This window comes from Brienomyrus brachyistius, chromosome 8 (genome assembly GCF_023856365.1).
Source record: "Brienomyrus brachyistius isolate T26 chromosome 8, BBRACH_0.4, whole genome shotgun sequence".
Classification (NCBI taxonomy): Eukaryota; Metazoa; Chordata; class Actinopteri; order Osteoglossiformes; family Mormyridae; genus Brienomyrus; species Brienomyrus brachyistius.
Window position 1 is genome coordinate 10,100,079 of NC_064540.1, and position 25,070 is coordinate 10,125,148.

Below are 25,070 nucleotides of genomic sequence, written 5' to 3' on the forward strand. Positions count from 1 at the left end.
CAATCTCTGAGATGGTTGATGAAGAAGATGCATGATGAAGAAGATGACTTACGGAAGATTGGCATATGGCTTCTGAAGAGCTGGTCCCATAGGCCTGTGCGTCATGTTATTCCAGGGCAAAGTGGGCTGCTGTTAAGACTCAGCTGGACAGTGTCTGGTGTCTGAGGAGGTTCTTCAGACTAATATGTGCGGCTTACTTGTAAATTTCCCATTCTTGAATTTCCAGATTCCTCCATCATGCCTTGTTCCAGCAGAGGTCATTCTTGCTGGAGGTGAACAGTTCCCTGGTCCTCCTACTTCTGTCCATCACAGTGTCCCCAGCAGTATGGCCCCACCCGCCCCCGCCTCCGCCCCCATAGTCTCTAAGGACCTCCACATGGTGGAATCGATTATGCAGCTTTCAGCATCAATACCTGTCCAGTCAACCCCAACCTTCATGCCCACACAGCAGCTATCTGCTGCTCCACAGCAGATCCCAAACACAGCAGGTCTCACCATGGGCTCCACCAGTACGGCAGCCTGTCCTCAGATACCTAACACAACAGCCCCCGCTCAACCTGAGCATGTCGCTTTTATTCCAGAGCCATCTGAGCAGGTAAGCTCTTCCCCACCGTATCTCTGAACAACATTAAGATGATGAGTGATAAATTGGCGAGAAATAGTTGAATGAAATATTAATTATGAAAGGCAGAGATAAACTGACAAATGGATAATGGGCACATAATGATGAATGGAAGATCACTAATCATATTAAATATTGACAATGAACAGTGATGCAAATGTAGCCCTTATAATCAGGTTTGCTTTTTCAGATCTTAGCTGGATCACAACCCCCCGATCCAGACCCCGGGTTGTGGCCTGAAGTTCTATCACCAGCTGGACCAAAGCTGAACCTGAACCTAGCCACTGCAATACAGTGTAGCGCCACTGCAATGAATGCCAACCAGGCACTGGATTTGCAGAATAACAACAGTCTGCCAGCAGCTCCCCCAGCTGAGGTAGCATCACAGTCCAGTGTGGAGGTAATATGTTCAACAATACTGTGCAAAGTCAAGGTCAGAGTAAATGCTTTAAACCATTTACCTGACTAGTAACTATATTTGCTCAAGAAAAAAACACTTGAATATATGCATATTGCTACATTTTACGTCATTTAAATATGTTTGTCTGCACAGTACTGTATGTGTAGACACCAGCGGTCATCCTTTACACACCTTGACCCTCACATAAACCCACTCCCACCCTCTCACAACCCTAACTAAGCCCACCGTCATCCTCTCACGATCCTTTTATAAGCCCACCCCCAACCTCTCACTCGCAGCCTTACATGAGCCTGTAGTGTTTTAGGGAAAGACACTAGACCTGTTAGAAACCAAAGTCACATTTTCTTTTCAAAACTCTACGTTATCGCGCACTGTCTCTTTTAGGCATAAAAGCATGACGTATTATCATCAGGGTCAGTGACCTAGTCATAGCTGGCATGTACGTAATATTTACTCCCCCCCTCCAAGTAAACAAAATCAAACATGACAAGTCCAACAAAGTGGAGTTGGCGAGTGGTTTGAGATGCCCTACGCTGCATCAATTAATCAACTAATATTAACATAGTTTTAATATGAGCGCGATAATAATGATCATGCCCAGAGCATTAAATGAACTACACAGGGTGCTTAGGGCAAAGTCAGCATATCAGAAACCAGTCACAAAATCCCTCAGATAACCTTCAAGGAGTCTTCATTGTGGACTTGACTGAATGTGTGGCTGCGTTTTGAGGGGGCTGAACTTTGGGTTAAAATCATGCGTCTGGTTCCATTGGCCCCGTACGAAAGTCCCAATCACCTGCTGATGAAGGGGAACCAGCGTGAACATGTGGGCTAGGCAATGCTGGCATTGCTACCTGACGGAGGTGGCTAACATGCCATCAAGTTCCATCAGAAAGCTAGAGGAAGTCCCCATCAAGCAAAGAGCATGTATAAAAAGTCTGTGACCGCTTGTGTTGTGACAGACCCTGTGGAGACCGACCTCAGGCCACTTGTAGTGGAGATCAAACACAACAAGGAAGTGTGGGATTCGATGTAGTTCCCCACAGATGTCTAGTTGGAGGCCAATCCAGAGGCTGCAGAGGGGGTGCTGCATGTGGACCCATTTTCCTACGCACAAAGCAGCCCACTAGCACAATCCCCAACTAGATTTTTTGTCCCCGTCAATCCCAGGCCACCTAACCCTACAATGCTATTTGACATGCAAAATGCTGAGCTGGCCTTCGTGCACCAAGCTGAGAACACATGCCTGAAGGCTTCTTAGCACCGGTGTGACAGCTCCACCAGCCACGCAATGGTCACTTCAACATAGGAGCTCATTCCTGACCCTGTGGCAAAGGGTCAACTCAGCAGAGACTTTAACAAGCCACCCTGCGTGGATGTATATGCTGGGAAGCTGAGAAAGAACTGGGTCCTGTTCTGAGGCTAGCCAGAATTTATCAGTGGAGACATCTGCCTTCGGCGGTTTGTGCAACATCTGGATAAGGTCTGGCTGAAGAGACAGAATGAGGCTCCACTGGGTGGAGCAGAGCAGTAGATCTGGCACAATGTTATCATCACCCGGGGTGAAACATAGGGTGAAATGCTGAACTGCTGAACTGCTTGCACCCTGTACCAGTTGTTGCAAGCAAAGTCGTCAGTGCATTGCAGTAATTGTGCAGCATGAATGCTCTCCCATAGAGTTACATGTGCCATTGCTCACAAGCCCAGGCATAACCCACAGCCTCCTGCAGACCCACAGAATGTTTTTGCTTGGTGGGATTCAGAGCACAGGAGGCAAAGGCAATGGGTCATTCCACTGCATCCTGCAGCTGTGACAATGCAGCCCCAACTGCCATAGCTGAGGCATCACCAGTGACAGAACTGGGGCATGAGAGGGAGAAGTGTATCAGGATAGGAGGCGATGTGAGTTGGGAATACAGGACCTGGAAAGCCTAAGAGCAGGTGGACGTCCAAGTCCAACGTGCATCTTTCTGCAGTAGTTGATGCAGTAGAGCTGTGGTAGTGGAGTGGTGAGGAAAAAACGCAGGTAGTAGGCTGTCATACCAAGGAAAGAGGCAAACTGGACTGCGTTTGTGGGTTCAGGAATACGCTGAATGGCGGCAGTATTAGGCAGAAGTGGGGTGAGGCCCTTAGCCTTGAGGCGGAATCCCTGAAACTCAATGGCCGACAGCTGAAATGGCAGATCCAGCAATATCCAGTAGGGAGAATCCACGGGTGGTGAAAAGATCACAGCCTAGTATGTTGGCACCATGGTGTGAAATGTGTGTGGAAGTTGGATGCCCATAAATGGGGTGCATTTATGCACTATTGCTGATCTACTTTTGCACAAACACCTTCTTCAACCTTCAAGGTCTCGAGCCACACATAACGTGTCTTTAAAACATCCTGCTTCAAATACCATTCCATTCCATTACTTTAACACATTCCACACAGCTGATGCAGCTGGATTACATCTGTAAAACACTCATTGCATCCTTAATGCTATTTTACAGCATTAAAATGTCTCTTTTTCAGTTCCTCCTTTCTGCAGGCCGAGTTCCTGCTTTCCTCTTGTCACATTAGGTCATCCTGACCCTAACAACAGGATATTATATGTATATTTACATTTTCTACATCACTTGTCACCATCATGTTTTCTTTACATTGCAACTTAAAACACTGGCTAAAAGTCATTCCTCTTCCGGACAGGACATCAGGGCACGGTCTCAACCCCTTTTCTTTTTGATTGCCGACACTGAAAGTCTGGCACTAGTTTAGATCGATATCAGATTGACAGAGAAACCTACAATATCAATTTTCAAACTGCCATTAGCCACATGGAGCAGGAGTGGCTTTAGAAAGTGGCACGATGGGAAGAAACTGCCGTACGGTAGCTAGATCCAACAGGGACACTGCAGCCCTAGTATCTACTAGGAGGGAAAGCATATATTGTCCAGCAGAACAGTGGAGCGTGGCATCACCCTCTCGCGTCCTCACTCAAGCCCACTCTCCTTTTCACCAAAAAAAAAGATAAAGTATTACCACATGTGAGCAGGTGCCATTAGAAGATATATATGATACCAAGGCTCATTCATTTATTGTGCATAAATAATATGTATTGATTTGAGCTTCTTGTTTCTCTATGCTTTCAGGAGGCTTTACCAGAAAAAATTATGCCATTTCATCATTTCGGCTATGACAGGTGTGTCATATATTTTATCCTGGGGGTTGAATGTTGAATCAAGTTAGTTAGATTATGTTATTAATGTAAAAGTGGGGTGGCATCGCTAGCATTGCATACTGGCTTTATTTAGCTAAATGCCTGTAAGGAATGGGTGACAATTTCTCTTCCTAAGTTGTAATTAATTGCTCTCTGTTTTCTCTCATGTTAATTTGCATCACAGTTGTAAACCTGAATCCCCGAGGAACCCCTGTGTTCAGGCCAGGGTCCTTCAGTAAATCTAAAGTCAGAACGTAACGATAATTTATGACACGGCTGTTTGTAAAATGGCTCTGTAATGAAAGCCAGCCAGGTTTGTTTAAGCTGTTCCCTCGCCCCAAACAGCCTGAATTCGGATGCTGCCTCAGGGAAGGAGCTGAGTGACAGCTGTGAGGGCTCGATGGGCAGCGGCAAGGCGGAGGGGAAGCCCAGGAAGCACCACCGGCGGTCAACACGAGCACGATCGCGACAGGAACGCACCAGCAAGCCCAAACTAAGCATGCTCAATGTGGGTGCTAAGCAGGTGCTCCACAGCACTCTTCCTGCAGGTCATAGACATCTGCCAGCCATGAGTCATCCAGTTATATTATTAAACTATAGCTATGTTACCTGCTTGACTGAGCAGGGGAAACATGTCAGCTACTGTTGTATGCATAGTGACTGATTTTTAAAAAATGAAGCTATTTAGAAGCTGTTTTAAGAGCTCAGTCTATTTCTCTTGTTTTTGAGATGAGTCTGCCAGTGACCTAAAGTCAGACTTTTTCATCATACTGAATGTATACCATATTATTGGGAACCCAAAGTCACTCAGTCCTCATGTAATACAACAAAAAAAAAATCCGAAACCCACTAAGTCCACAGGAATGTTCTCAAAACCATATTCTATGGACTGAGTGAGCTTTGGACACTGCCTCGTCATTTACTTAATTGGATTCCCTTCAGCAGGTCACAGTGAAGTGAGTTTCAGTGGATCCGTGTTTCTGAAGAGTCCTTAGTGTGTGTATGTTTGTGTGTATGAGAGTGTGTGTGCATGACAATGACTGCCCTGTGATGGACTGGCATCTGTCCAGCCTGTTTTTGGAAAAACAACGTATGGGAATTAATCTACTCTCATCGAAATATTAAATGAATACTTACAACTTTTGGATTACTATCCTTACAAATACTCCATTATGTTTAACTTGCTTCTCAAAAAGAGAGCATTAACCTCCCATAGAGTTATCATTGAGAAGGAGGACATCAAACTGTCCTGTTTTATTGATAATTCTTTGTTTGTGTGAGTATTCTGCTTACCAGCTCCTGTTGTTGCTACTGCAAGAGATACCCCCTAAATAATGTATTAGTCCAATCTTAGTTTTTTCCATAAACCATTTATTAGCACAAATAAAGTTTGTTTTTTATGAAATTAATTTTTTTAAAAACACATTGTCTTATAGGTCACCCAACAGCGATATCCTGGACACACTCCCATGGTCAACATACATGAGTGTGTCTCAGAACTGAAATTCTTCAATTTCTCCGATGATCTCTGCCATGAACAAATTATGTTTTCCCTCCAGGTCTGTAATACTGGGGATAAGATGGTGGAGTGTCGTCTAGAGACTCACAATCATAAGATGGTCACCTTCAAGTTTGACCTCGATGGAGATGCACCTGAGGAGATCGCCACCTACATGGTAGGCTGTGCTCAGCAATCGAACACTAATCCCATGTACTCCTGAGTTTTGCGCCGTATCTGTACTTTGTGAACGGTTTTATTCTTTAGCTTTTGCAGTTTATTTGGGCTACAAAGTTTAAATATACACTATATTGCCAAAGTATCGGGACACCTGCCTTTACACACATATGAACTTTACTGACATCCCATTCTTAATACATAGGCTTTAATACGGAGTTGGCCCACCCTTTGCAACTATAACAGCTTCCACTCTTCTGGGAAGGCTGTCCACAAAGTTTAGGAGTGTGTTTATGGGAATTTATGACCATTCTTCCAGGAGAGCAATTGTGATGTTGGATGAGAAGACCTCCTCTCCAATTCATCCCAGAGGTGTTTTGTTGGGTTGAGGTCAGGGCTCTGTGCAGGCCTGTCAGGTTCCTCCACACCAGTCCTCATGGACCATGCTTTGTGTACTGGTGCATAGTCATGTTGGAACAGGAAGGGGCCATAACCAAACACGAAATTGCCCAAAATGGCTTTGAATGCTGCAGCATTAAGAGTTCCTTTCACTGGAACTAAAGGGCCATGGCCAACCCCTGAAAAACACCATTATCTTCTTTCCACCAAATTTTACACTTGGCACAATGCAGTCAGGCAAGTACTGTTCTCCTGGCCACCACCAAGCCCAGACTTGCCCATCAGATTGCCAGACAGAGAGGCGTGATTCGTCACTCCAGAGAACATGCCTCCACTGCTCTAGAGTCCAGTGGCAGTGTGCTTTACATCACTGCATCTGACACTTTGCATTGCACTTGGTGATGTAAAGCTTGGATGCAGCTGCTTGGCCATGGAAACCCATTCCATGAAGTTCTCTACGCACATTTCTTGAGTTAATATGTAGGCTACACAGAGTCTGGAGTTCTGTAGCTATTAACCTTGCAGACAGTTGGCGACTTCTGCGCACTGTACACCTCAGCATGCGTTGTCCCCGCCCTGTGGTTTTACATGGTCTACCACTTTGTGGCTGAGTTGCTGTGGTTCCCAATTGATTCCACTTTGCTGTAATACCACTAACAGTTGACCATGGAATATTTGGTAGCGAGGAAATTTCACAAATGGACTTATTGCACAGGTGGTATCCTATCACGGTACCACGCTTGAATTCACTGAGCCCTTGAGAGCGACCAATTCTTTCGGAAATATTTCTAGAAGCATTCTACATACCTAGGTGCTTGACTTTATACACCTGTGGCTATGGAAGTGATTGGAACAGCTGAATTCAATGATTTGGAGGGGTGTCCCCATACAGTGTATACGTGTGTGTGTGTGTGTGTGTGTGTGGTCCAGGTATACCTTACATACGCAGACATCGTTTGAGGTCCCCATTTAGATAACCTCAAGTTTATAGAAATCTGTGAATGCAATCAAAAAGGTAAAAATGACAAAAGTCTTGTATTGTGGTTGGTTACTTATGGCTAAGGTTAGGGCTGGGTGGGGGTTAAGGGTGTCGTGACTGGAATTAGGGGTTTTCCCATATAAATGAATGGATGGTCCCCAATTAGACAGGAAGACCAACTTGTGTGTGTATGCGTGTGTATACACACAGACACTCCTCACTTAACGACTTGGCTGTTTAACTACCGCCCGGACTTACTACCAGCTCTGTGACCAGTCAGTATTGTTTGCTGTACAAGAACTTTGGCTATGTTTATCCTGCTCTCTAATTTATTTGGATCAGCAAAGGAAGGTTGTATATTGTTTGCAAGAATTGACCTTTATTTTACATTGAACTCAACGTTTACTTCGACATGTTGCCTTTAGTTTGATGCGTTTGCTTTGTATTGTGGGCTAGGGAACCTCCAGTATTGTGTAAGGCAAGGCTAATGTTTCTTATACTTTTCTTATGTCTTCGAAAGCAATGGCTGTAAGTTTTTTTTTGTTTTATATCTTAGTTAATATGTACAAGTGACTTATTTTCTATGCACTGTTTTAGTTCATTAATGTGCCAAATAAGTGATTTATTGGATTGCAGTAATGCTAATTTGTGATACATGTCTATTTATGCTAATGTATCGTTCATTTGTAATTCCTTTGATGATTAACGTTAGCATTTATTGGCCAGCTTGTTGTAGTATTTTCTGTGTTTTGTTTATTACAATTTCTCTCATAGATTTTCACCTGTCACATACAGTGAAAACACATAGTGGGAACAGTATTACAGTATACAGTACACTACTATATGAACCCACTACCAGTACGGTATGCCTGAGGTATCAGTAAAGGGTGGATATTCACTTATTGACCAATACGCTTAACGACGTAGTCCTAGGAATGGAACTTCGTCATTAAGTGAGGAGTGTCTATACATACACACACACAAACCACACACGCATATTACATCCATCCATCCTTCCATTTTGCAAACCGCTTATCCTACTGGGTCGCGGGGGGTCCGGAGCCTATCCCGGGAGCAATGGGCATGAGGCAGGGAACAACCCAGGACGGGGGGCCAGCCCATCGCAGGGCACACTCACACACCATTCACTCACACATACATTCCTATGGCCAATTTAGCAAGTCCAATTAGCCTCAACATGTCTTTGGACTGTGGGGGGAAACCGTAGTACCCGGAGGAAACTCCACAACGACATGGGGAGAACATGCAAACTCCACACACATGTAACCCAGGTGGAGCGCATATTACATATACAAGCTAATATATTTTATAAAGAAATGATTTTTTTGTTCCAGGTGGAACACGACTTCATCCTGCAGCTGGAGAAGGAGATCTTCATTGAGCAGCTAAAAGATATTGTGGATAAGGCAGAGGACCTTCTGAGTGAGGACACTGAGGGAGAGAGAAGCTCAGGACCAGGCAGCAGCCCCCAACCAGACCGTACACTTGTTCTCCCTGGAGAAGAGGTGCTTGCATGTGGCATTCATTCTTCCAAAGATACACACAGGATGTGCTCATGTGTGTTCGCAGGACATCCAAACAGTTCTTTCTGCTTGGATGCAAACTATTTGATCTTAAGACACACTACCTCCGTCTGTACTTAACTGTTTCAAAGCTTTCATCTTCATCCTGTAGTTCATGCACTTACATCTCTGATTCTGTTTCAGACTACAATAATGACCCCCTTTGATAGCAAGCAGCCCGTCTATCAGCAGAATGGTAAAGTTCCTTGCTTAAGCAAATGCCTTCAAAGGGACAAGAGGTTCTCCAGGTTGTAAGAGAAGTTCACCGGACTGGGAATGTATCTACACCCTTGTAGTGCTCCACACGGGTAAGAGGTGGTTCATCATCTGCCCAGTGGATGAAAGCCCTACACCCAACAAGGAGGAGTTGGCTTCACCTGCTGCTTCATCTCCCCCTCCTGCTGCTATGAAAGGTAACCAGCATGGTATTCTCCATTGCCTGGGTAAGCTCTCTTTCACATATCACACACGGGTAGATTTACTTTTCAACAAATGATGTGCATGTACATTAATGTGGACTGTTTAAAGAACATTACTGGTACACTCAGATGAATTTATGTACATTTCTATTTTCACACACCATATTTAGTGTTACATGTGGAGTAGTTGTTATGTCTATATTCCACTTGTTACATCTAGATTCCACACATTATGTCCAGTTTGTCTGTTTGCCTGTGTACTTGCCATTACCTCCAGAGGCAGTAAACAAAGACACATCTGAGTCACCTTTTGTGGCTGAGGAGATCACCCCAGCAGAGCGAGCTGGACCTAACGTCACCGTGGAAGTGCAAGGAGGCACAGGAGAATATCACGCCCTGCTCAGTCCCCATTTACTAGACGAGCCCTCGGGTGTCCTCGTCAGAAGCGTGTCTCCCATCCACACTGCCCAGCAGGCAGTGGAAATTGTTCGCGCTGCCACCGTTACAGACGGGGTCCCCTGTTGCCCCCTAGTGGCATCCTTGTCCCTGGAGGCAAACTCTATTCAGGGGGTGCCACTGCAGGCACTGCCCGCTGCGGACGCAGTGACCACTGTGGAGCCTCTGCCTAGTGCACAGGGAGGCTCCGCGCAACAGCCCGTGGTGCTTCAACAGCCCAGTGCCACATCTCTGCCACTCTCCCTGCCCCAGAGCCCTGCCCCGTCTCAGGCGACTTGTCTTGGTGAATCTGATGGGGAGGGACCCCCCAGGGTGGGCTTTGTTGACAACACTATAAAAACCCTGGACGAGAAGCTGCGCAACCTGCTGTACCAGGAGTACACGCCGCTGCTGCCTGACACGCCCGAGTCCGCCAGCGAATCTGTCACCTCGACGCCCGGCCGCGAGAGGACAGGTGGCCTGCCCCGAAGGGGAGAACAGCTGGTGAGTACCACGTTCTCCATGAGGAGTCTTATAGCAGTGCTTCGGTGTCTCATTGGCACGTGCCTCCGTACCCTGTGATCTGGCTGCTTTGGTGCTCTGCTATTTGTACAGCTCTCTTGTTTTGCTCTTTCTCATCTCAGCCTCAGATTCCTGAGCGGATGGATAGCCTCATGACTCTCAGTGACTCAGCTGTCACCGGTATGGAGAACCTTTCAATTTCTTATGACCCACCTGAGAAAAACTGTGAAAAACGGCTCTTATTCTGGCACATCTCAGTAAACATGGAATACATATGGTTTTTTGCACCAGTACACTGCCGCTGCTACTACACACACAATCATGTTAGCATGATAACTCAAAAAGTATTTGATGGATCATTTTCAAACTTTACAGATGCGTTTTATGGGTGAAGAACTAGAATTAGTCAACTTTCGAGACAGATCATCCCAAAACAGAAAATTTTGCAGATACATTATATGAGTAAAGATCTGGAAGTTATTAAATTTCAATGCTGCAGGGTTGAACTTTGGCTAAGGTTTGGATAAGGTTGGTATCTGGAACTGATCAAATTTTTGGAGAAATTGTACAATGAAAAGGGCAGCCTTAGACACTTATCCCATTAGCATGATACTTTCAAAAGTATTTTATCTTTCTCAACTTTAGCAGACACATTAAACAACACCTCAGAAGACATTTGACCTTTTGAACAGTGATAACTCAAAAAGTCTTTTGGTCTTGAATTTTATTTTATTACCACTTCACAAAAAAAAATTAGGGATGAAATCTACACCTGATTTCATTTTGAGATGGATTCCCCAAAATTGTAACAGCACAGCAAATTAACTCTAAAAGTATTCCATGGATTTTTTTTCAAATTTCCAAATAGGCCTGTCAATATTATTATTTGAATTGACCCCGATTATTTTTCGCATAATCATTAGAATCGTCTCCATTCATCTGTATAAACATAGCTGGATGAGACAGAACCATCAGATTTCTATCACTATTTCCAAATCATTTTCTACCGTTTAATGTTTGGCTGGTGCTCGTTTAATGACATCATCTCATTGCATTTCTGAACTGATTCATATAACCTGCCCTATTTGTACCTTGCACGTCTGTGCATGCACACCATTACACTTCGCAGCCAGTGCCCAATTTGTACCACTTAGTTTCTCAACATTTTCATGACCCAGCCTGATCCCATTAGCGTTTGTGTTCTCTGTCTGTTTAATAAAAGTTTTGTATAGCGCCTGAACATGTGTGTTTATGTGTCTCGTTACGGTGGGATGATTTTATATGTCCCTGACAGCTGCCATAATTATGTTGCAGCAGAGTAAGTATTTTATGGCAATAGGACAAAGAACTAGAGAAATGTATGTTATTTTTCCATTTATTTCTGATTCTATTGTTTTGGAGTGATATAAACAGATACATAACTGCAGGTATGCTTTCACCATAAAACAGTACATGCAGAAATTTCTTGTAGCAGCACAAATGCGTATGTATTTTATATGCATTTGCACTGTTATGACAAGAAATTACCATGCATTTTAACCTTTATTTGGCTAATGTGTACTTTTTTGACAGTATAAAGGCAATTACACAGTGCACATGCAGTGATTTCTTGTCATAACAGTGTGAATGCACATAGAATAAATACGCATTTGCACATACAAAGAATGCGTACGTGCATATCCGTTATGTGCATCCCTGGATATAAATATTGCTGAAACAAGCACAAAATACACTAAACTTCATACAGTATTTCAGTTCAGAGTGAACCAAAGCTGTATGTATCTCAAAACACCATGTCACTGGGTAGCAGCAATTTCAACTGATGAAAATATCAACTAACATTTCAGATATGGGATATTTAGGTAGGGGCATGCACTAATTAGTAAGTATTGTTATAGCCACTATATAACAAACCACTTCAGAGATGAGAACCTGAGTGCAGACATGCAGTAGCTGATACCTCAGCACCACATTAGTCCAAATGGACTAGTGTGAATGTTTTTTCCCCTGTGGCTGGAGTGTCAATCCTGCCACCAACTCCCAAATTTCCCTGTAAGTTGAAGGATCCCCTTGCAGGGCTGGATGTAGATTAACATCGTACTCAGAATGAAGCAATCGCAGGTTAAGGGCTTTGCTCAAGGGACCCATAGAGTAGGATCACTCCTAGCATTCACGGGATTCAATCCAGTGACCTTCTGATTTCCGGCACAGATCCCTAGTCTCAGGTAATTGATAATAGTGTTGACCAAAAAACTGGAAATAGATGACTGGAGTGAACTTAAAATGATAACAGAAAGAAAAACATTGTTTTTTTTGACACCGGAGGTCTGTACCATGCTTCACAAACCTGGATTTCATGCTTAGCTGTATAACTTGTCAGATGTAAGGTACGCTGTAGCTTAAATAAATTTTATCTTCGTTCACTTATATTTACGGAAGACTACCTTAATTCCAATAAATTATTCGGCTTTGTTAGCTGTAAATGTAGACAATATGATTTGCCGTAAAATGGCAGGATGAACGAATAGGGCAGTGAAGACTAGTGAAGTAAAATCCGGCAGGTGGTATGAATCAGGGAGAGACAACGCTAACTGTTAATCTTGAGGCGTTCAACTTATTTGTTAATGTCATATTAGGCCTCTACAAGTTTTGTTTACAAAGCTTAAAAGGCAAATGCATTTTTCATTTATATATTCAATATTTAGTTCTTTATGTGTAAATTATGATTAGGCTAACTCTAGGCTGATAGTGTTATAAAATGAACAGAAATGTTAGAAATTTATCGTTTTGCTTGAGAAATGTTTTTGAATCATGACCCCACATGCGTAAGGAACATGCATAAGGAGGCTAACCAGGGCGTTGGGTAGGCTTGGGAGTTACTGTCGTAATGTTTTAGATACTGCGGTATTCTTGTTTAGTAATTTTATTGTTGGGACGCTCCATGGCAAGATTTCAAAATACTGCAATACTGCCGCATTTGAAAATACTGTACAATACTGTACAAAATAATGTATAGACCGTTTGACGATATGAAAAATTAGATACCGCCCAAGCCTTTTGTATGGGGCTAAAGATCGAGGTTGGGGGTGGGTTGGGGTGAATACAGATGGGGAGGGGGGCGACGGGGCCATCTGGGGAATACATTGTTATGGTTCTGACAGAATCTAGTTATTATTTCTACTCTCAGCTGGCCAGTTTGCTGTGATTGGCACCAACGATGCTCTGGAACTGACGGGAAGCGTTCTCTGTTTTCAGCTCCTGAGTGGGACCAGACAAAGCGTTACATAGTCCCGCACTCTGCGTCCTGTTCAGGGTCAAGAAGTCGCTTCAAGGTACGCTCTTCCGAAACAGCAACTGGGAAGCTTGCCACAATACAGGGACAATTGCAGTCATACTCTTCCGATAAACTACTTCCCTGCTCCTGCTGTAATACATGCTTATCGACACTCTCACGTACACAGAGTCTTTTCTTCAGGAAAAGGGCTGGCCTTGTGCCTGGGGGTAGCCGTTAACTATGGGATTAAAGTTTCTCTACGATGCTGAGATCGGGAACTGTTTGTAAACTTTTTCAGTTCACCACTTAGGGGACTGTTACAAAATGGCGTAAAGGTTAGTGAAATAATACTCTGCCTGTGTTTCCCCCAAAGCTGTTTCCTGCTTCGCCAGAAATCAGACAACATCTGGAGCAGAATCCAAGCAGTTGGAGCAGCTATTCTGCCACAGCACCTCCTGTTGTTCGGGGCAGGGAAGACAGCTCTGCAATGAATGCAGAAAAGGGGGTAGTGCCTGTCACTAGCATCGGCAGATTCTCCGTGGTCAGCACTCAAGATGAGGTCACTCTGAAGGTGCGCTGCAACAGGTATTCTGCCCCACCAGACTTCTACCTGGACCCTCCCCCACCTCCAAGGCGGAGCCCCTCCCCTGTGGCCGCAGTGAGACCGAATTCTCACCGACGTTCTTCTGATTCTGGGGAGGACAGCAGCCCCATCAAACATCTGCCCGCCCCGCAGTTCCAGCGCCCCCCCAGTGAGCGCAGGGGCAGTGACCTGGTGAAGAAAGCTGTGGCGTTTCTGAAGAGGTCTGGGCGTAGCAGCAGCGTCCACAGCTCAGATTCACCCGCCCACGGCAGCACTGGCCACGCCCACATTGTCCACGCTGCTACATTCCATTCCTGCTCCTACGTCAGCAGTGACAATGACTCGGAGTTTGAAGACCTTGACATCAGGAAAGAGCTACAGAGACTTAGGGAGAAGTAAGATAATTGTGTGTGTGTAAGACTCAGTGTAAAGTACTGTTAAATTTATTGCAGAATAGTAATAGAATCATACTTTCATTGTGACAAGAGATATATATCATAAGAAAAAGGTTCAGATTTCATAATTCTAATAAGATCCAGCTTTATTTCTTAGCCTTTAAATATAAATGGCAAATATCGTTTAATGAAATTCAATGCGCAATTTTTAGGCCATTTTTATTCTCAAGCTTATTTGATCATAAAATACCAGAAACGGTTTTTGTCAGCTGTTTTGAACCTACTCAGTGGTTTCTTTGCACCATTTACCAACATTTCCCAAAATGATAGTAATTCCAAATTTGAGGAGCCGCCTGCTGCATGGCGGCACTTGGGTCCCAGTTTGAGGCGGCCCATCCGGGTAGGCGCGTGGGACGTCTTGTCTCTCTGGCAAAATGACCATCTTCCTCTGCTGTCGGGGAGCTTCATAAACTCCACATTTCGGTGGCGGCTCTCTGAGGTCGCTCTGATGGATGCCATACTCAGGGAGTAGCTGCTGCGGTGGTGGATTGGCAAATTCCAATGGTGTCTGATGTCATTCCTTTCAGCGAGCATATTATGAGACTAAGGCTAAGGCTCTCCTTGGGTGTCTTGTCCGTTGTCTCAGTGTATGCAACGACCGCGATGAGTGATGTCTCGTTGAGGGAGATATTTTATTTGCAGCTTCGCTTGGTAGTTCATAAGTGCCCACGAGGTGACACTCCTCTGGTCATGGGTGACTTCAGTGTGACCACAGGCACTGACAGGCCTGGCTATGAGGATTGTGTCGGTCCCCATGTGTCTGGAGACTGGGGTGAGAGTGGCTCCATGTTCCTCGACTTTGCGAAAGATCAGGGACTGTTAGTTGCTAGATCCTGATTCCGATACCCTGAGTTGCATCGTTGGGCTTGGTACTCCAATACTAGTAGTGTGGCGAAGGAGATCGATCACATCCTTGTGGCCAGATGATGGAGGCTCCTGCAGAACTGCAGAGTCTACAGAAGTGATCAGTTTGTGAATTCTGACCACAGACTTACTGTTGCTACTCTGAAGATTCAGCTTAGATCCAGACCTGCTAGAAGAATGAGACTGGACTTGGCCAGAATCCAAGATCAAGCTGTTTCTGATGAGTTTGCACGCAGTTTGTGTGAGGAACTTTCAGACTTAGGTGCGACTGCCGACTCAAATGTGATGTGGGAGACCTTTCTTGATAAGATCCTGAAGGTTGCTGAGGGCTGTGTTTGTGTTGCCAGTGTCCCCAGAAGGAGGTGTTTAATCTCAAAGGGCACTCTGGATATTTTCGAGAGGAGTTGGAACTCATGACTTAGTGGCAACTCCAAACTGTACCCGGAACTGAGGAGGACAGCTGAGAGGGCTCTGAGGGCAGATAAGGAGGCGTTTGTTAGACGAGTCTGTGAGCTGGTGATACATCATCTGTGGTCTAGTGACCCACGTCCTGTTTACAGAAGAATCGAAGCATTATATACATCTGAATCTGTTCCTCGGAGACTTGCAATCAGGGCGGATGATGGAATGGTCCTTGTGGTTGACACTGCAGTTGTGATCCACTGGGCCAGCTACTTTGAGCAGTTGTTTAAAGCCGACCCTACGGCAAGGACGTTGGACATCTCTGGGTCCATGGTTCTCGAGGCTGACCCTCGCATGGGGTTCATGGGTGGTGAATCAGCTGGGAGTGGGGAAGGCCACAGGGATCTGTGGTATCCGGGGTCAACTTATACAGGTTGGTGGTAAGACTGTCCTCCTGGTATCGCAGGCAATCTTTGCTTCCATTTAGGCGTCAGGTTTCATCCCAGTTGACTGGAAGATGGGACTTGTAGTCCCTATCTGTAAAGGGAAGGATGATCGCTTGGATTGTGGCAACTAGAGGTGGATGACATTGCTCTCAGTGCCAGGTAATGTCCTTGCTAGGGTCATCCTTAACAGGGTCCGTGATGACTTGCTCACCTATCAGCGACTGGAGCACCTAAGAAGTCTACCACTGACCGCATCCTTGCACAGAGGGTTCTCATTGAGTGCAAGCAGGAATATCGGCAGAGGTTCTTTACAGATTTTGTTGATATTTATAAACCATTTGATTCAGTTGATCAAGTTGCCCTGTGGGACTTCCTGAGACTTTGCTTGGAACTTCCTGATGCTTCTGGACGTTATAGGCAGCCTGTATACTGGTACAGTGAGTGCTGCGCAGAGTGGGGAAAGAACCTCCATGTTCTTCCCAGTTGATTCTGGGGTTTGCCAGGGGTGCGTTCTTGCTCCTGCTCTGTTCAGTGCTTGCATGGACTGGGTGTTGGGCAGGGTTGTGGGGTCCAGCAGTTGTGGAGCATTTGTTGATGAGGAAAGTTTTACCAATCTTGACTTGCCGACGATGCTATGATCTTTGTGGAGTCAATGGAGGCTCTGATTGGGGCTCTTGAGGGATAGAGCAAGGATCCTGAGTGTCTGGGATTGTGAGTGTCCTGGATAAAAACCAAGATCCAGGTTAATCACTTCTTAGGCTGAGCCATCAGTAGTGTGTCTGTCTGTAGGGAAGGTGTCGACCTCAGCAAGAGATTCAGCAACTTTCTTGGTGACTCTTCCTATGAAGTTAACAGACAGATTGGGAGAGCATGGAGGGTCATGAGTTCGCTAGAAAGGGGTGTGTGAAGCTCCCGATATCTTTGCAAGAGGATGAAGGTCCAAGTCTTTAGAGTCCTGGTGCTCCCTATCTTGCGGTATGGCTGTGAGACATAGACGCTATCCACTGAGCTGAGACGAAGACTGGAGTCCTTCAGTACTGTGTCTCTTTGGAGAATCCTTGGGTATCGCTGGTTTGACTTTGTGTCGAATGAGCAGCTGCTAGAGACGTCCCGAATGAGTCACATTACCTGCATTGTGAGGGAGCATCATATAACGGCACTACAGCCATGTGGCACGTTTCCTTGAGGGTGACCTGGCTCACAGGATCCTTGTTGCTGAGGACCTGAGGTGCTTGACCAAGCCCAAGGGAACGGCCATGCAACACCTGGCTGCGGCAGATGGATGGTCATTTCCAGAGGGTGGGACTGGACCGTGTCTCTGCCTAGGGGTCGTCGGCCAGGATCCTGAGGAGTTTCGCTATTAGTGGGTGTGGCAATGCACTGCATCAGCGCATGCTCCCCAAACTGACCTGACCTGACCAGATTTATGTAGAAAGATGTGTTTGTAACAGGAAGTATCACTGTCGCACATTTTCGAAAGACAGAGCTGTTTACTTGTGACTTTTCTGATGAAATGTTATTATTACATTGTTCCTCTTTTTCAGACACATGAAAGAAATTACAGAGCTCCAGGCCCATCAGAGACAGGAAATTGAGACGTTGTACAAGAAGCTGGGTAAATCCGTGCCTCCCAGCTTGGGATTCTTACCAACAGCACCACCTGTTGGCCGCAGGCGGCGAGCCAGCAAACACAGGCTCAGAGCTGGGAAACTCCTCAATCCACTGGTTCAGCAGCTGAAAGGCGTGACCAGTAAAACCAGTGAGTCAGAGCATATTACCAGGAGGGGACAGCACAGCGTGTTGCTGATTGTAGACAAAAAACACAATCTATCAAATACTACCTATTAGAGGAAAAAATCAGTGATCCTTATACAGTGATTGACTTATTTGCTATCGATTAGTGTCCCACCATAAACATCTCCCTTAACAGCCTTAATAAAATTTATTGAGAGACGTCCATAGCAGATTCAGTGAACGTTACCGGACATATTTTACCAAGTGTGCCCCATACAGCAAGAACTAAAACAAACCAAAGTTGCTGGATTGATTTTTTTCTTCCAGAGGATATAGGGAGCCAGAATCGTTCTACTTCCTACATCTGCCTTGAAAGTCCATTTCATTTTCCCATATTTAAAATCTTTCATTTCTTTTTGCTATCAATTTTTAGGCTTCCTTCTGTTGCTGTTTATACTTTTTAAAAGCTCTGAGCATCACAGTCATGGCTACTCCGATGTGCCCTGTGCCTGAAAGGTGAGCCCTCCACAACCTCGCTGACGGCTTCGGGACCTGCCGATGGAGCTTTCCGATCCAATGCTGGCCTGCTGCCCACCTCGACCTCGGTGCCAGTCCAGACTCAGCAGCCCTGCTCTCTCAGGGCCTCGCTCTCCACAGATAACATCTACTGTTCAGGCTTGCAGAAAGCAGGGAGGATGGCACACGGTCAGGCAGCCCATGGTAACCTTGGTAACCGGCTCTCGGACACATGCAACAGCACACAAATGCTTATTGGTACTGTAGCATCTATATATATATATATATATATATATATATATATATATATATATATATATATATATATATATATATATATTGAAATACATAGAAACAGAAAAAGATTATCCTCTTTCATTAGTTTGCTTGCATCCATCCATCTTCCAACATGCCAATGTTTTATAAAATGCTAGCAAGTTGATCAGGAGTTAGGGTACCCCTAGTTCCGGTCTCTTTTCATTTGGGGGTCCCAGCTTTAGGAATGGTCAGAAACTCCTAATTTAATAAAAGGTTTCTGTAGTTGAGGGTTACTATGAGCCTAGAGCTCATCCCAGGAACCACATGAGACATAAGGTGAAAGTCACATCTACATGAAGACACTTGGGGGCTCCTGACTGCTTCTTTGTCTTCCTCCACAGGCTGGACCACGCAGCCTCACACACCAGAGAGATCCAGCTCCAAGTCCGGCAGCAAACCGCGAGCTCGATTCCTCAGTGGGCCCGTGTCCTTGTCCATCTGTTTGTATCCCTCTGCATGTTCCTCCACGTCAGCACGTCCGCTGCCTCTCACCCTCCCTTTGGCTGACCGACCGCCCCGAGCAGCTCTGTAGGGCTTCCCTCCTGTGCTGCGGCGGCCTTGGCGGATCCTGAGATGCTGTCTAGGTGCCACGGGCTCAAATGAAGCATGTGCAAGGAAGCCCAGAGCTCCTGGTTCTCCACACGCTAAAAAGCGGAAAGTGGCCGGGGAATTCAAACTTTTCCCTAAAGAGCGGTGCCTTGTACACGTCTTCCCGTGCGCGACAAGCATGTTCCATCATAGAGCTAGGTGGTGCGGTGTGGCGGTTTACTTAATTTACCTTCTCGGCACCCTGTACTAGCAGCAGTCTCAAACATAACTGTAGATGGAACCAAAGACTCTGAAGCAGATGACAGCAGAGTCACAGATCCTATACATACAGGCCCATACACACCAAGTTGTAGCAGTAGGTTCAGTTGTGGGCACAGTAGCGGATAATGTCCGGGACCCATGGTGTTGCCATAAAGCCTTAGTAAGTAATGGTGCCATTTTAGCTGCAAGCCTCGTTGCAGCTGTAGTGTCAGTGTACATGCACACATAGTTGGTTGTGCTCTCACGCCCTTGCATGTACCATCTTGGTCAGTGTGGTGTCTGTTTCATGCCTATAATCATGTTACCCTGCCAGCTTCTGAACAGCCTACCTGTAAATATTTAACTGCACCTACTAATCAAAGTCTCAAATTTACATCTGTACCCCTAGCTCTAAGATACCTGCTCTGCTTACCACACCAGTGTTGCTTACAAACATGTGTCATTTAAAAAGGCATAATTAAGCTTTTGTTTTTTTGTAGATCACCTGCCTGCTGTGTATGGTTCCCCGAGTACAGTGTAGTGTTGAGAGCATCTTTTAATCTCTGTTGGTATTTTTTATAAGCATTGTTCCAATAGCTATTGGTGACCTGACTTAACCTTGTCTGTCTCCTAGGGTCCACCTTGAAAAGACTGTGTGTTGGCAAAGACCGCAGTAATAGTAACTATCTCTTTTAACTCTTACTAGTCTGTGCTTTGTTCTCATGAACTGACTGTTCTTGTTTCCTGAGTTTATTTGCTTCAGGTTTTGGTAGGAAATCTTCATTTTTCCTATTAATAGGCATGACATGTTATTGACGCAATATGGCTGTGTTGTCGAGTTAGACGGCAATAAGTATGTAAATGATATTGTTAGGTAATTAATCACAGAATGAAGTCGTTTATTGGAAAAGAGTGTTCACTGTTGCTTTGGAACATGTGTAAGGAGGCTTAACCAACAGGCACTTGGAATTCAAATTTATGTTTTACTCCCATTCAGTCATTTTCAAATGTATAAGCCCTCGCTATACTGTATGTCAGCTATGCCTGTTTAGGTAGCTTCCATCTTCTAATTGAAAGGCTTTCTGGGAGAATCTCTTTTGATGCCTCGGTAGCAGTGTAGGAATGCGCCGCAATTTCTGGAAAGAGGAGTGACCTCAGAGTCTTCTGTTTGCCAGAGTCATCACAGAGTGGCGGGGCAGCCCCAGCGATGGTAAAGCAACCCCCAGATTCAACCCCCCCTCCATGCCAGCCAGGGCTGCCTCTGGCCCAAGCTAACAACAGCAACAACAAGAAAGGCACCTTTACAGAGGAGCTGCACAGGCTGGTGGACGACTGGGTGCGGGAGACTCTAGCAGCAAAGCAGGCCAAAGACCTTCTTGATCTAACTAGTCCGCAGCGTCAGAGGCACAACGGGGAGAGCAGAGCTTCACCCTCGGACACCAGTGAGGTGAGCTTCTGGCTGGGGGGCTAAAATGAAGGTCTGAATGAATGGTAGTTTGATTGGGCTCACAAACACGTTAGCCAGTCAAGTCCACAGACGACGGCTTCTTGAGTGCTTACACACTCGTACCATCCTTTTGACTTCTGCCATTAGAAATCATTCGGCTTTTTAAAAGAGATTCCTTTAAAAATGCGGACTTTCTAATGAAATCACTTTTAGTAGTTTTGAGTTATTTATAGGCATGATAAATTGGTCATTGTAGGCACCATGGTTTTTAAGGACACTGAGCAGACCGTTCAGGGGGACGGAATGCAATACGACACAGCGGCGTGCACCAGTGAATGGGTGACGCTCGGGAGGGGGACAGCTGGCTGTCAGGTCAGTGACCTGTAAACGGGAAAGAAGCTCCAGCAGAAGGGGGCACACACGGGAACATAATCGGAGTACAACCAAACACTGGAAATCGTATTATCTTCAAAACTTTCTTGTTTGCAATACTGTGACCACACGTAGAGTGTGTAAAAGAAAATAAAGTGGTTTAATTCTTCCTTTTTGTTCACTCTGTAGGAGGACTTTGGCAGGGTTCCCGGTGTTGGAGTTGTTCAGCCACTCTTCTCCCACCCTATGCCCGCTACACTGGCATCCATGGGGTCCGGTTATGCCATACCTCCAACCGGTCCTTTCGGAGAAGAAACAGCATGGTCTGGGATAGTTCCGGTTAAAATGCCAGGAGCTACTAGAGCCCTGGCCTTTCCTTCCATGGCCAGTTCCAAGTCCCAGGTCTTTCCGCTGCCTTTGCACAACCGAGTAGAGACATTCAGCACCAGTGCAAATACCAGCTAGTCCTACTCTTTCTTTGACGTGTTGCTATAATTAACTAGCCCTACTATTCTGAGCCACTGCACTTTCCATTCTTGTTTTATAAATGGTAGATAATTATTATTAGTTAATTATTATCATTATTATACATATAATTATATTATATATAATTGTTATTGAGTCTGCTAGTTCTCCTCTTTCGCCAAGTGTGGCTAATGCTAAGACTTGTTAGTTACACTCTTCCTTCGCCAAATGTAGCTAATGCTTATGTCAGCTGATTCAGTTCTTCTTTGGCCCAGTTTTCACAGCACTAGTCATAGGTATATGTACTTTTCCCTGTTTCAGTATGGCTGAGTGACAGTACTGTCTATTCTTAGCCCTGGTTCACTCTGTTACTAGTGATCTTCATCTTCTTTCACCTTCTCCCATGGCTAATGCAAAGACCTGCTGTTTCCCAAGTCCTGAATGTCTTATTCTAGGTTCATCTTTTCATTATTTGTGTTGTTGGAGTGCAGCAAATGATAGGACTACCTGTCCTCACTTTTGTCGTCCATTGCGGCTGACCGTTTGACCATAGGACTACCTCATTCACATATTTCCTTGAAAGTGCTGGAGAAAGATGGCTTGTGTGTGTTTAGACTTGGGGATGAATAGTCCATGTCGTCAAGGGCCAAAGGTTTTAAGTATCTTTTCCTTTATTGAGTTAGTTATACAAGGTATGAAGTGGCACTGCATCAGATAAATTGCTTCAAATAAATATAATCGGAGATGGAAAGTGAATTATCGCATCCTCTGTCTGAGTGTGGTAGGAGGCAGCCGGTAGAACAGAAGGTTTTGCATTCAGATGAGGTTTTTCCACATGGCCATTAAGCTGCTGGTCCCTTTTCTCAATGTAAACTTCAAACAGTCACTGTGATTTTTTCTTTTTTCATAGATATTTACTATTTTCATTCATTTAGGAGACTGTGAGCTACTGATAACTCTTACAGAAGTAGTATTCATTAAAAAAAACTTAAACTTGTACTTGAGAAGACAGAGTATAAGTGCCTTCAACGATGCTTTTCAAATAATTCACTAAAGGAGCATGTTGTTTGTAAGGTTTAACTGTTCCTGTGTACATATTCTTCTCATCAGTATAAATCTGCTTTGTGTCACAACACAACCAAATTGGAACAATAAATACAGGTGCTTATGTAAAGAGAAGCTACCTGAGAAAGATTTTTGGCTTATTTCCAGTGACTCACATGCTGTTTACTAACTATTTGAAGACACCGTCTCTTGGGATGACATCGACGCAGATTACACTCAGTGGCAGTTTCTAGATTGGGCCCCATTCTGTAAATTCTATCATATGTGCATTTACCAGACCGCTCTGTTTTGTCCAGTAAGTAATATCGTAATAAGTTATGCAATAATTTTATGAGTGATATATAATAATTACTGTAATTTTTTGGGAAGAGCATGAGGGTTCAGCAGGCAGCATTGTGTGTGTCCCAGAATTGCAGATTTGATTCTCCACTCATCTCTTGGCGTGTGGGGATTGCATGGTGTGTATGTCGGTTTCTTCCAGATACTATGGTTTTTATCTACTGTTCAATGAGCTGCCGTCCAGCTGAGCTGGTGTTTAGAGAATTCCTTGTTGTGCAATTGCCATGCAGTGGATTGGTGTTGAATTTAGTGTGGTTCACGAAACCCTGTTTGGATAAGCAGCTGTTGAGATGGATACGTAAAATGTCAAGTAACCGAGTGCCACTGTCATTTATGTGATGGCTCTGGCATATTTTGGGTATTTATGTGGACTGTGTGAGAGAGTAGGCATCACTCAGAGCTGCTGATCTTGCATTATAGCCAAAGGTTGCGGACGAGAGTAACCCAATTGCCACAACAAAATAAATATACACAAGTACAGTGCTGTAATGGAAGAACCGCTCATACAATGAAGCATTGTAGACTTAAGGCAAGTGTAATGTCTGAATATTATAGGCGTAAAGCATGTGTAGTGTGTGTGTAGCATACTTTAGGGTTAGAGCAGGTATGGTGTCTGCCATATCAGTCTTGAGCTATTCTAGTCTCCCCTATTCACTCTGTGACAGGATATATGAGTTTATCCTCCTAACTGCACAGTTTATTTACTGAGTTTTTGTACCTTGATTTTGGCAAATTTCAGAAAAATCTTGATACAGTGGAGAACCCTGCATGTTTTATTCTATTTAACTTTCTGAGTTTCTTCTACATGAACAAACAGAAAAAAGAAAAAAAACACATGGAAAACTGCACTAAATTTATATATTACTACTTTTTTTTTTAATAATAATTTAATTTTTTTGTTAGTTAAGGCAAAATTGTACAATATGAAAAACATTTGAAAATAACTTATTTTCCTTTGTTATGGATATAATTTGCACATATTTTAGGAACCCTACTCAAGTAAGTGTGTTTTTTTCAGAACCTCTATAAACATAGCAGTGTCATCAATAAATGTTTTTTTAATTCATTCACCAAATGTCTATACCATGCCTTTGAGTAGAATTAAACTTTTATAAAAAATAGTGCGCAGATTCTGCTCTCTACTGAAGTATTACTCCTGTTTCTCCTGCATATTTCTGCGTTGTGACCAAATACAAGAACCGTCACAGAGGCTTTGCACTTTGTAGGATCGCTTCTACCTGCTGTATAATCCTTGCTTTTGGTCACAAACATGGAACCTGTTTAATGAGACAAATAAACCTATTCAATTTCTGAATGTTTTTGCTGCCTTTATTGGGGTGGGACTAAATGTGTTTATTTTACTGACATAGTGTCCTTAAATGCATGGTTGCTTGATGGGTAGGACCTTTGCCTCATGACTAGTTGGGTTGGGGGTTCAAATTCCACCCAAGCCCCCCAGGGAACCCCCTGTGTCAGGACCAAATCTTGTGGTGCTCTGTTGTTAGGTACTGTGTCTGTGTTAGGTACACAACACCAAACCTACTGCGGGGACTGAGGTCTTTTGGAGTGCAGGGGCTGCTCCTGATGATATTTTATGACTCTGTAGTGGCATCAGCCATATTTTACAGTGAGGTCTGCTAGGGAGGCAGCATCTTGCCTGTCACTCCATTGTGTGTCCTCACAATGTTCTACATATATTTATATATCTTATCTTAAATCAGGCAAACCCCCACAGCCCATGTCTCAG

At 44.5% G+C, this 25,070-nt stretch overlaps 1 protein-coding gene across 8 annotated transcripts in view; it reads left to right on the top strand.

The window, feature by feature from the left end:
* LOC125747946 (serine/threonine-protein kinase WNK2-like) overlaps positions 1–24,638 on the top strand; it is a 37,616-nt gene extending 12,978 nt beyond the window's left edge. For 2 of the 8 annotated variants that reach the window (XM_049023628.1, XM_049023627.1), the window contains exons 11-29: positions 227–595; positions 813–1,022; positions 4,175–4,224; positions 4,588–4,765; positions 5,802–5,918; positions 8,651–8,821; positions 9,023–9,074; positions 9,175–9,321; positions 9,575–10,236; positions 10,377–10,434; positions 13,510–13,586; positions 13,902–14,506; positions 17,823–18,037; positions 18,529–18,732; positions 19,188–19,286; positions 20,270–20,314; positions 20,811–21,082; positions 21,356–21,454; positions 21,644–24,638. In XM_049023628.1, coding sequence (XP_048879585.1) covers positions 227–595; positions 813–1,022; positions 4,175–4,224; positions 4,588–4,765; positions 5,802–5,918; positions 8,651–8,821; positions 9,023–9,074; positions 9,175–9,321; positions 9,575–10,236; positions 10,377–10,434; positions 13,510–13,586; positions 13,902–14,506; positions 17,823–18,037; positions 18,529–18,732; positions 19,188–19,286; positions 20,270–20,314; positions 20,811–21,082; positions 21,356–21,454; positions 21,644–21,919 — 3,906 coding nt within the window. In that variant the 3' untranslated portion in view covers positions 21,920–24,638. Of the gene's footprint in view, positions 1–226; positions 596–812; positions 1,023–4,174; positions 4,225–4,587; positions 4,766–5,801; positions 5,919–8,650; positions 8,822–9,022; positions 9,075–9,174; positions 9,322–9,574; positions 10,237–10,376; positions 10,435–13,509; positions 13,587–13,901; positions 14,507–17,822; positions 18,038–18,528; positions 18,733–19,187; positions 19,287–20,269; positions 20,315–20,810; positions 21,083–21,338; positions 21,455–21,643 lie in introns of all 8 variants that reach the window. The other 6 variants (XM_049023630.1, XM_049023634.1, XM_049023631.1 and 3 more) reach the window with 6 other exon arrangements.
* The last annotated feature ends 432 nt before the right edge of the window (positions 24,639–25,070 follow it).